At 39.7% G+C, this 12588-nt stretch overlaps 1 protein-coding gene across 5 annotated transcripts in view; it reads left to right on the forward strand.

Annotated features, from left to right (window-relative positions):
- Positions 1–12588, forward strand: part of CNOT4 (CCR4-NOT transcription complex subunit 4) — a 420537-nt gene that overhangs the window by 278126 nt on the left and 129823 nt on the right. For all 5 annotated transcript variants that reach the window (XM_029615559.1, XM_029615557.1, XM_029615558.1 and 2 more), the window contains 2 exons: positions 1316–1565; positions 4453–4944. In XM_029615559.1, the coding sequence (XP_029471419.1) occupies positions 1316–1565; positions 4453–4944 (742 nt within the window). The remainder of the gene's footprint in view (positions 1–1315; positions 1566–4452; positions 4945–12588) is intronic.

Below are 12588 nucleotides of genomic sequence, written 5' to 3' on the forward strand. Positions count from 1 at the left end.
TGAATGTTCAGGCACAGCAGAACTCTGCCTTTGCACGAGCGGTTTTGACTGGACCGCGGGCAGCCGCCTGCCCTACTCGGGAGTAGCTTGGGTATATCCCACTTGTTCTGGGTTCATCTGACTGGACGCTAAGAAATGAGAAATTACTATTTACCTGATAATTTCCTTTTCTTTAGGACAGTCAGATGAATCCAGCTTCCCTCCCTTGGCTGCCGAATGATTACATAATGGTGGTCCTGTGTGCTTCCGTGTAACAGGGATTACTGGTAAGTGTTAATCCAGTCCATAGACTAGTGTTACATCCTTGTCTGAGCTCAGTGTTGCCTGTTGGCTGAGTATTGAAATAGCTATCTGTTTTTAATCAAATGTTTTGCTAGTCTGTCCACAGTTGCTTTTGAAGAAAATAGTGGCAGGCTGATTTCATTGCAGGGGTATATATAATATATATATTATATATACTGTGACGTCAGTTTGCTCCGTCTCCATCTGCTGGTAGAGGTGCACAACCCACTTGTTCTGGGTTCATCTGACTGTCCTAAAGAAAAGAAAATTATCAGGTAAGTAGTAATTTCTCATTAGTTTTTCTCTCTTGAACAGAGTTTCCCTGTTGACTGAAGGAAAGCCACCTCTAGGATTATTGCTGCACTCCCCACTTCCTAATTACCTCTCGTGCCAGCAATGGCCAGCACTGCAGTATGCACTTGAATTTCCTTAGTACAAACACTGAACTTCAAGCCTGTCCCACATTTTGCTTTTAACAGAGTAAAACATAGAGATTGTAAAATGATGAAGCATTGCAAATGTCCAGGAAAAATAAAAATTGAAAACATATCTATAACAAAACTGGTGGAGAGTAGCTTAGTGGTTAGAACACAGCCAGAGAAGCCAAGATTCAAATCCTGCTTCTCCCGATGGTACTGCATGTATTTTTTTAACAAGTCACTTCACCTTCCATTGCCTCAAGTATAAACTTACTCTACTGGATTTATAACTCCCCTTGAGTTCAGATTTGGGAAGGCAAGTAATGAAATTCAAATCCAAAGAATGCACGAGAAAGGAGGAGAAACTATTTGATGATCCCATGTAATTCTATGTACAGAAACATTAATATCAGGCTACATATATATTAATATAAGATTATATTCTATATATAGATAGTATCTAGCTCTGATTGTTCATAGCATAGCAAAGTTGAGGATGAAATTTCAACCAGGTTTGGATATGGAATTGTTGTTTAATCTGGGGCAGGTTAACATTGTCTTGTTTTCCATTGAGGCATGTATATTTTATTTTTGTTTGTTCTTCTGTATTTTAGATATTAACCAGTGACACACCATCACCCCCACCAGGCTTATCCAGACCCAATACAGTGATCCCCATTAGTTCATCCAATCACAGTGCTCGGTCTCCTTTCGAGGCAGCCACAATAGAATCACAGTCGCTCTTCTCTGACAACTTCCGGCATCCCAATCCTATCCCAAGCGGTCTTCCTCCCTTCCCCAATTCACCACAGGCGTCCAGTGACTGGCCAATGGCACCAGAACCACAGAGTCTCTTCACATCAGGTACATGGAAGCATCATCTCTTTGCTTTGTAAGAATGTAACATCAGCATTGGTGTTTTCATTATTTTTGTTGTCTTTAATTTGCTGCAATACCATAATTTGGTTTCCCTGCTACTCCAGTTGGATACATGGAAATAAAGGTTATCATAATAGTTTTAGATGATAACTTTTTATTGTAGTGGTTTGATTCCTTCCTGGAAGGGAGGAAGTTGTAAGCAGGCCAAATGCTTATCTATTGAAGATCGCTGCCTGTGTCACAGAATAGGCTGAAGCTTAATCTTCAAAAAACCAAGGTCTTTGGGATTCAAAGGCCTTCTTTACAACTGTTTCCCTCTTCATTTGATGCTTGAGAGGGCAGTACTCCAAAGGAGTGAGCAAACCAGAGGTTTATTTTTTTTTGGGGGGGGGGGGGTGCGGGGGAGACTTCTGTTGACTAGGGTCCCTCATATACCATCTGTGGTAAAATCCTGATTTTTCATCTTCATTAACTGCGCCAACTGCACTATGTATTAGAAAGCAAAGATCTAGATCCCCTTATTCATTTTTTAATTACACATAGATTAGACTATTGTAACTACTTTCTAGTGGGTTTGTCCAAGAAAAATCTGCTTAAATTACAAAGGATACAGGACGTAGTTGCCTGCTTATCAAGATTACACTCTTGGGATCCTGTCTTTCTTGCTCTACATGCCCTCCATAGGCTCCTGATTGAATTTCATAGCACATTTAAGATCTTATCTTTGCCCTTCAAAGTGTTAAATTATATGATCTCACAATATTCAAAGCATCAGGTTTGCCAACATTTTCTTCAGCTGAGATTCTCGTTAATACTCCTGTGGCTGGAGTATGGCTAGAGAGTAACTAGGAAGAGGGTTTTCCTGTGTGATCATTAACCTATGGAATTCCTTAGCTAACTCCATTCGGCACATCCAACATTATTTAGCTTTTAGGAACATGGCAGAGTACACTTTTTACTAAAGTATTTTATTTGATTCAGGTTTGCTTTTTTTCTGTCCTGGACTATAACTGGAGTTGAATTTACATAGCTTTTTTATTGATTGTCTTATCTATAAAATGGAGTACTTATTCTGATTGTGCTGTTATCTGAGGTAGGGTAGGTTTAACTGAAAGAGAGGTTGGAGGTTTTTTAAACTAAAGATTACTTAGTTTGTTTTGCCATTTATTTTTAGTTTATCTTAAATTCTACTTATTTTTAATCTGTTATTTTGCACTGTATTTTCTTTGTTTAGATTATTTACATTATGTATATTTTATATATAACATGTTTTAATGGTTGTGTACTATGTTGTTTGTTACATTTCTGTATCACCTTTAGACAACTGTCCAAACCAAAGCGATTTACAAAATGTGAAAACAATACATTATATAATATCATACAATATATAATATTGATTTTTATGCTGTATTTTTTATATAACAATGAACTATAATTATTAATAGCTGGAGCCCAGTTCAATCTCCCTTACTGTGTACAACAGAACTACCACCCCAACCATTCAGCAATAATGTATTTTTAAAACAGCGCTCTTCATACCAAGAAACCCATTCTACATCCCCAGCATACCTAACAAAAGGATAGCTAATCTGGTCTCCAGCAATGACAGCCTGCTTGGATCCTGCATTCCCAACAACAATAAAGTACATACTTTGAGACTTCATGGTCATTCTCCTGGGCCATCCAAGCTTTACCCACTTCATTCCCTGAACCAATGCCACCAGGAAAATGCTCTTGTCACTCCGAGCAAAATATTTTGACAAAGTGAATAACCAAATCAAAATAAATTTATTAGCTTTCAAGAAGTATGCTTTTATCAGGACTGAACAAAATAAGCTAAGGATGAAATTGACCCAGTATACAAGTTTGTTTATTTATTTTATTTATTAAAAATGTATTTGCACACTCCACAGTTTGAGGCAGGTTACATTAAAAAAAAAAACCCCAAAGTAAATTAGAGGCTTGATTACAACAAAAGTATTTATTTTTAAAACTGTAAAGAGTTTTAAAGTTAAAGGCTTGGGGAAGTCAAGTATTTAGAGAGCAGTGAGAAAGCTGAAGTAGACAAACAGCATTATTTACAGCTATGGGAAGATCGTCTGATAGGTGAGAAAATCAATATCTCTATTAAGTCTCGTGTTTGTTTTGAAGTATTTGATCATTTTAATATATAGAAATAAGGGTCAACTTAGTTGATAACTTTTTTATTGGACTAAGTTAATATATCTGTGACTAGCTTTTAAGAGTTATCCTCCCTTCATCAAGTCACTGAAGAAACAGTGCAGCTACACTTGGTTTAAGTACAAAGTCAGCTAGGTCTTTGGCTGCCTGCATATACCATTACAAAGCAACAAAAGGAAGGAGTGGGAAGTTGTGGGAGAGGTTGACAAAGGTGAGGAAATGCAGTAAAACTTTACAGCTGAAAGGGTCTATATCTGATATTGAGTGAGAAAGCCAGTATCTTCATTAAGTCCTTTTGTGATTGTTTCAAAATGTTTGATCATCGTAATTTCAAATGTTTTGTATTCTTGGGTACTCCTAAAATTCCATTTAAATACCTTGATTGTGAGGTCATTAAAAGAGTGATCATCCTTTTGAGATGTGTTCTACTAAGCTGTCATTCTCTTTTTCTCTGTAATATTATATGTTATGTCTATGAAGCTTGATTCTTGTCCTTATTTTTTGGATTCCTACATTCTTTGGAAGTTTTGAAGCTTTAAATGGGCTAATACAGCAACCTCGTTTACTGTATTCTATGGAAATTGTAAATGATAAGATATGAATTGCAAAGAAATAAGGGCAGGAAGGAAGTTTTCTGCAAATGTTATCAATCTTTTGTAACTTCTTGTTTGTTGTTGTCCATTTCCCATAGAAACCATCCCTGTCTCCTCCTCCACAGACTGGCAAGCTGCGTTTGGGTTTGGATCCTCTAAACAGCAAGAGGATGAATTGGGTTTTGACCCTTTTGACATAACCCGCAAAGCCTTAGCAGACCTGATCGAGAAGGAACTCTCAGTCCAAGACCAGCCCTCCCTCTCACCTATGTCTCTTCAGAACCCTCCGCCACACACCAATGCCAAAGGGCCAGGCTCTGGCTTCCTGCATCCTACCTTGCCTACAAATGCCAACTCTCATAGTAATACCTTTTCAGTCTTGCCACAGCGATTCCCACAGTTTCAACATCGGGCAGTTTATAACTCATTCAGTTTTCCAGGCCAGGTGACTCGCTATCCTTGGATGGTCTTCCCACGCAATAGCATCACTCACTTGAATCACACAACAAATCCAACTTCAAACAGTAATTTCTTGGACTTGCACGTCCCACTACAGCACAGCACAGGTCTAGGAGGGATTCCTATAGCAGGTAAGTAGAATCAAATGACCATAGATGTGTTCTCAAATTTCTGACGTCCATATTTTTAAGTCTGGAACAAGGGGAGGAAAAGGAGTCAACTATCAATGCAGGAATGCTACATCATGCAGATACAAATAGGCTTATTTCGTGTTGTAAATCAGCAGGTCATATTTTGCCTTCCCCTTGAGGAACAAATAATGGGGCCTTGAGAACCTTTAACTGACATCTTAAGCAGTGCTAGGAATTAACAAGAAAATATGCTCAACTTTTTGGGCTTCTACATTATGCATTCTGATCTCTTGCTGTAGTTTAATCACTGAGCTTCCCTGATAGATTACCCAGAGTAATAACTAGTAGGGTAATGTCTATAAAATGATTTGGTCACAAACGTAGTTTGTAACTCACCTAGCATTTCAGATAGAGCAATTAATAAATATTTTCAGTATTTCTAAATAAATGCCGAATTGGTAAAGTATTATGCTATGTTGCTACAGAAGCAAGCCTGAGCACTCAATGACCCCTCTTCCAACCTGTTAAAACTGATTGCCAAGCAAATGTCATTGTAGGTCAATGAAAAGATTGTGCAAACAAAGCAAAAAAATTCAGGTGAAAATAGTTTTCATTGCTTGCTGTTAATTTTATGGGCTGATTGATGCATGGTAGTGTAGAGAAATCTTCTAAACTTAAAAGTGGATTGTCATGCATTTTTTTGTTAAGAATATTGCTGTGTTATACATTTACACCTTGCTATGTATTTATATGGAATGCTGCACTTTGTTTCTAAAACATAAACTAAAAAATGTACTAATAAAGAATGTTACTGTAAATGACCTTTGTAATCCCTCATAAAAGGCTGTGAGTTTGCTAAAAACATCTGTTTTAAAAATCAGCCTTGTCTTTTTGGTATTTTGAACATGGTGCTTGCATCTTATTCCAGTAGTACCATGGAAGTTGAAACCCGGCTTCTGATTTCACTGCAGGAATGCAGCTCATTCCTCTTTGTCCTGCTGTACCAGTCCAGAAAAGTGAGTTGTTCCTCCCTACCAGCAGATGGAGGTAGAGAGCACAGCTTTTTCTGTAAAGTCATCACAACTGCTTATATGTGGTGTAGTCCAGAAAATTCCTCAGTATTCTCGATTTATAGCAAATGGTAGGACATACTGGTGGTGCAGCAGGATTTTTTCTGACAAAGCCTGCCTAACTCTTGAGGTCAAAGCAAGATAGCGGATTCTCCAGTATTCTAGTGCCAGACTCCTCTAACACCAAGGGTAGTGTGCCTGCACAGTGAGTTACCAGTCCCATAGGGTGTTTGGTTGAGCCTGAGGGGGTTCGAGTTGACAGATATTTTAAAAAGATTAAGAGAATCCTCAGAGCCTGCCTCCCCCCTATCCTGTCTCCTTCTGGCTCATCTGCCTTTAAAGATTTATTTATTTATTTATTTATTTATTTAAAAAAGGAAACAGGAGAGCATCTCCAGAATAACATGAGACTCTTTTTGTGCGAGCAGTGTTACTGGCATTGGGGGTAAGTCCCTCTCTGTTTTGGAAGTTAGCACCTTCAGCATTGCTCTAAATTCACCGCCCATGCTCCTGATGAAGAAGGAGAAGGACTTGCTTGCAGCTTAGGGCTGCAAGTGCACTTTTTCCGCTTTGGGGATTTTATGCGCGGCTTGCCTCAAATCCAGAGGAGAGCCTGGAGAGAGTTGTAAGGCCTCCATTTATGGGTAGGGCCGGCCGCCACAGGAATTGAGTCGTCGTCTTCCCATTTGAGGAACAGGGCATCAGGATCTACAGAGTCACTTTTTTTCGGTGGGAACACCTATCATTTTAGCCGCAGTTCCCTAAAAAAAAAAAAATATGGCCCCCTACAGAGCACACTGGCCATTTTTTTGGAGCTCCCATGTTTATCCCCTATTGGGGATGGGTTATCTAAAGTTCCTGTTCTTTCTGGCCCTACTTCCTCTGGGACATTCTCCCTGGAGTTCTTCAGATTTCTCCATCAGATCTTTTATGCTATTCAGAGGCCTAATTGAGACATACAGTTGTCGGGGGTCTTCTGCCAAAGGACCTATTCCTAAGTCTGTGGCTCACTTGTTACCTTATAAACAAGCCGGGGCCTTACGATTTGGGAGATGCCCTCAGTTTAAAAAAAAAAAAAAAAAAGTTGTTTTGGTTATCCAACTTTTCCATAGGGATGAGATTGCTTTCCTTTTTGATCAGTTGATCGCTGCTTTAAAATTTCAGAAGGTCTGTATAAGTCCACTAAGACAGTTCCCCCTTCACTCCAAGATGAAGAGAATGGTGATAGTATAATTGGAATCTCCAGATTCTTGGCTCAAGGGAGTTAAATGTTTTAGTAAGCTGTTATCTGCTACCGCAGGATCCATTGCAGTGATTGTCCTTGATGGCCAAGGTGGATGCGCTGATTTCAATGGTTGCAAGGAGAACAACTGTTACTGTTGAACTTCTTGTAAGGAACCTCCAGATAGGAGAATTGAGATTTCCCTTAAACACATGTGGTGGTGCATGAGATTTCCCTTAAACAGATTTGTGGTGCATGGTAGCTCAAGGTCTCCTGCCCTGAGTCCAGGAACTTCTCAAAGGGAATGAGGCTACCTGCCTGGAGTCAGTTGCAGCCTTCATTGCAGATGCCTTGAATGATCTTATCAGGATTTCATTTCACTTGCTTCATTGATTCCTGATAGGAGACTCTTGTGGTTAAAGCATTGGGTGGCAGATTCCTTTCAAGGGAAAACTACTTTTCGGCAAGGATCTGACTTAATTGGTGAATAATTTGGAAGATCCCAAGCCTAATAGACTCCAAGAAGATGAAGGATATGCCTTTTATTGGCTCAATAGAGACCAGGTACATTATCATGATGCCGAGAGGTATAGGCCAGGCAGTCCTTTCAATTTAGGGGCAGGAACCAGTCCTTTCTTGGCTCAACGAAGTCAAGAACATACTCTGTAGACTTCTCTGCAGCTGGTAGACCTTCCCAATCAAGTCAGATGGGTTTATTCTCTAGTGTTCCCTGTAGCAGGCACCTGCAATAGTCCTACCATAAGTAGACCCACATAACTTCAGACCAGTGGGTCTTGGAAGTTATTCAGTACAGCTGTGCTCTAGAGTTAGTTGCTCCAGTCCCCAACACCTTTATTGTTTTTCTTTGTATTTCAGCTGTCAAAAGGGTGGCAGTGCAGACCACGATCCAGAGGTTGAGGCTGTTAAAAGCAATCATTCCAGTTTCTCAAGAAGCTCGAGGTCTAGGAAGGTATTCCATCTATTTTGTAGTTCCAAAACATGATGGCTCTTACAGACAGATTGTCAATCTGAAGGGGATAAACTACAGCCTTCATGTATCCCATTTCTGGATGGAGACTCTGTGTGCTCTTGTAGGGATATGGGAAGGAAAAATTCTCACTTCTCTGGATCTGTCAGAGGCATACTTACACATGCCGATAAGGGAGGGCCATTAGAGGTTTTTTTGTTTTTGTATCCTGAACGAGCACTTTCAGTTCAGAGCCCTTCCCTTTGGGTTAGTCACAGCTCCAAGAACTTTTACCAATAGAATGCTAGTGGTAGCTGTTTGAGGAAAGACGGGATTATGCTTCACCCTTATCTGGTCCAAATCTTTTCAAGGAGATATCAGAGCCTCTGACAGAGTTGTCCAGCTGTTAGAAAGGTTTGGGTTCGGTGATCAATTGCGTAAAGAAAAACCTCCCCTCTTAATCTCTATCTGGGGGCTCAGTTCGATATGAAAAAAGTTGCATTACTTAACTCACTTGAGTGTTACTAAGTTTGTAGCTCAAGCACAGAGATTCTCCCTGCTAAATGCTCCCAGAGTTTAAGATTACCTGCAGCTACCGAGATGGATGACCATCACCATAAATTTCATTCCCTAGGTCACAGCTCATATACATCCCCTGTAGGCAATGTTACTGTCCTGTTGGTCACCCCAGTCTCAAGATTTCAAACATTGTCTTCCTTTCTCTGCTGCAATGAGGGACAGTTTTGCTTGGTGGGCCTCTCCTCATAATTAAAGAACATGGCTCAGGAACCTCCCTCATGGATATTTCACATGGATGTGAGCCTATCAGATTGGGAAGCATAATGTCTGGATCAGGTAGCTGAAGAACTCTGGTCTCAGGAGGAAGCTTCCTGGTCCATCAACTGGCTGGAAACCAGGGCAATGAAACCAGCTGTTTAGCAGTTTCTTCCCTTAATAAAGGGAAAAGGGGATAAGAGTGCTCTCCAACAAATCGACTACATTTGCATACAATGAACAAACAATGGGGCACACAGAGCCTGGGAAAGGGCAGAAGAAAGGTCACTCAACTTTTAGCAGCACATATTGTGGGACAGGAGAAATGTTCAGGTGGATTGCCTAAGCAAGAACCTTTTTGGATCCTGGAGAATGGGAACTCAGCCATACTGCATTTCAGATGATTATGGACCCTTGAGGTATTCCTCAAGTCAATCTCATTGCGACCCACAAGAATGCCAAGGTCCACTAGTTCTTCATTTAACACAGGAAAGTTGGATCTGAAGGTATATGTGCTCTAGTCCAAGCTTGACCAAGATGCGTTTTGCTGTATGTATTCATTTCATGGTCCTTAATAGGGAAAACGGAGAAGGAATTGGTCTGAATGGTCTTGTTGGCTCCAGACAGGCAGAGGGGCCTTGATGTATAATTTTGGTAAGACTGCAGGTAAACCTACTGCAGTCTTACTAAAATTGATCAGAGGCCTTCTGTCTCAGCATCCAGGTGTCTTGGATGACCCTATCTCCCCTTTTCACTTATGGCTTAACTCTTGAGAGGTTGTGTTTGTGATGGAAAAGCTTTTCCTCTATAGTTTCCATTCTGTTCAAAGCCCATAAGACGTCTACTTTTGTGGCATATGCCTGAGACTGATGGATTTTTGAGCCATTTTGCAAGGAGTGTTCAGTTCCTTCATGGCAGGTAGATGAGGCTGATATTTTAGCCTTTCTCCTGCAGGGTCAGGATAAAGATTTGGCATTGAATTCACTGAAGGTCCAGACTGCAGCTATTTCCTGTTGCAAAGTAAAATGCGAAACCTGTCAGTGGCTTTCCATCTGATAATGAACACTTTCTTCAAGGGGTTGAGACTGTAACCTCCTTTAAGAACTCAAATTTGGTTCTCATGTACATATATGTGCCCCCTCCCCCGATAGGTGCCTGTCATGTATTTGTCTCTAAAAGCAGTGTTATGGATTAGAATTTGTTCATTTTGGCATATTTCAGATTTGCAAGCCTTATCCTATAGGAATTATTTTCTGGTGTTATCTGCCAGTTTGATGACTATTCAGCCAGTGCCGCCTTTCTTACCCAAGGTACTTTCACTATTTTGTCTGAATCAGTCCATTTGCCTCTCGGATTTTTCTAAGGACGAGTGTCAGGGTGCAAGCAGATCTTTGAAATTTTTGGATGTCCATCAGGTTGTTCTAAAGATATCTGGAAGTTATAAATTTCTTTTGATGGTTGGATTGGCTATTCATGTTGTTTGGGGGTCCTCGCAAGGGAGAGGCAGCTTCCAAAGCAACCTTGGCCAAATGGCTTAAGGATACTGTTTCCTCAGCATATGTACTCAAGAATCGTCAAATTCCATCTGTTTGAGCTAATTCTACCAAGACTCAATCCTCTTCCTGGTTCAAAGCTGTGACTGTTGAGCCAGAGGACATTTGTAAAGTGGCTACTTGGTGCTCTTTGAACTCTTTTGTCAAGCATTACTATTCGTATGTTAGGGCTAGGGAGGATGCAGCTTTCAGAGCTGGTGCCCTTAAGGTGACCCATATTACTTTCCTTTCATATTAGTTGTGCTTTGGTATTTCAATTTATCTAGACTGGTCTAGCAGGATGAGGAGGAAGGAGAAATTTCTTACCTGTTAATTCTGTTCACTTTCGTCCTGCTACACTAATCTAGGGCCATCCCGGGAAGTTAAGTTGTGATATGGCAAAGAACATGCTTCTTCCAGATCATATGGATGATGATAAATTCCTATTCACAGGAATTTTACAAGATGTATATGAGTTTTGTTTTTATTTGCTTCCTGTTCTAGTGAGGTGGTTCTGTCAGAGGATCTTGTTCTGAAGTTTGTTACAAGTTTATTTTCTATTAATATTTGGGATACATTTAGGATTTCTTATTAAAATACTGAGGAATTTTTTGGACTGCACCACATGTAAGTAGCTGTGATGACATCACAGAGAAAGCCGTGCTATCTCCATCTGCTGTTAGGGTGCAATAACTCACTTGTTTGAACTGGTGTAGTAGGACAAAAGGAAAGGAAATTAACAGGTAAGAAATTTCTCCTTATGCAGATCTGCAGTGATGTTACTTCAGGAATGCGGTTTCATATATCTAACTGCAGTGATGTCATTGCAAGAATTTCGTGCAATCAGTAACATAAATTAAGTATCACTATTGCAGTGCTACATTAAAAATATAAAAACAACTTTTTAATCAGATTCTTTTCTCAAAATTTTAGCCTTCTGTATGTAAGTGTTTATAGAGTTTATAGTAATATTTTGAAAGTCTGAAACACTTTCTTTAAAACTGTAAGATAAAATCATAGAGGATAACTTTCAAAACTGCTTGCGTGTGTCCATATATGCATGTATATGGACACATGAAAAGCTGCTACGGTATTTTATAACTGCTCAAATGATACACACAGGTTATAAAATACGTGTGCACGCAAACATGCTTGCTTGTGTAAAAACTGCAAGCCACGCAAGTTTGGACTTTTACTGCTAAGTAGCGGTATTTTGGCTAGATAAGGTTGAAAAGTGCTTCTTAGATAAGTTTTTAAAAACGCTACCTTTCGAGCTAAGTCTGATTGCCGGAGAAAGTAGCACTTTTAGACTTATCCGATTATCTGACTTAGCCAGATATGTAGTGTTATATAAGAATTGTCCAGCTAAGTAGTTCCTGCTGCTGCTTAACTGGATACATCAGAATTTAGCTGATTGAGTGCCACCACTTATCCAGATAAGTTTGAATTTGTCCATTTAAGTAGTGGCAAAGGCACTACTTAGCCAGATAAGTCAGAATTTAGCCGGATAAGTGTGTACAAATGATATAATCATGTATAAACATGATATAACTTCAAGTTTTAATGGAATATGTGAGTAGATTTCACCCACATTATTTAGACACGTTTACGCCCTGTAAGTCGGCTTTTACATATGTAAGTCGGGGGATTTTCTAATATGCGCGCAACAATAAAATAACCAGTTTTACCAATTAGTCTACCAGTTCACCCTGTCCATCTTCAGCTCGTGAAGACCCTCCTAGCTCTTCAGCCTGAATTTCCTCCATTTCACCCAGATCCCCCTACCCCCCGTACCCAATAACGTTTTCACTTTTAAGATGTTTATGATCACTTTTCCTGATATTCACATTATGGCGTGTGATCTTATTTTTAGGTTGAAGCTTAATTGGGGTCTCATAATATGGAGCTTTATAATGAATATGAAGTACGCATTATTAATATTCCTATTATAATTGAACTGATTTTATTAAACTATGGGTGCATAATTTTCTTCTCTCAGTCAATAAGTTGGGCTGAATTAGCCATGATATGTTGGAGACATCATCTGACAATGCCAAATGGGCCATCTCTATGAACTCA

Source organism: Rhinatrema bivittatum, chromosome 9 (assembly GCF_901001135.1).
Source record: "Rhinatrema bivittatum chromosome 9, aRhiBiv1.1, whole genome shotgun sequence".
Classification (NCBI taxonomy): domain Eukaryota; kingdom Metazoa; phylum Chordata; class Amphibia; order Gymnophiona; family Rhinatrematidae; genus Rhinatrema; species Rhinatrema bivittatum.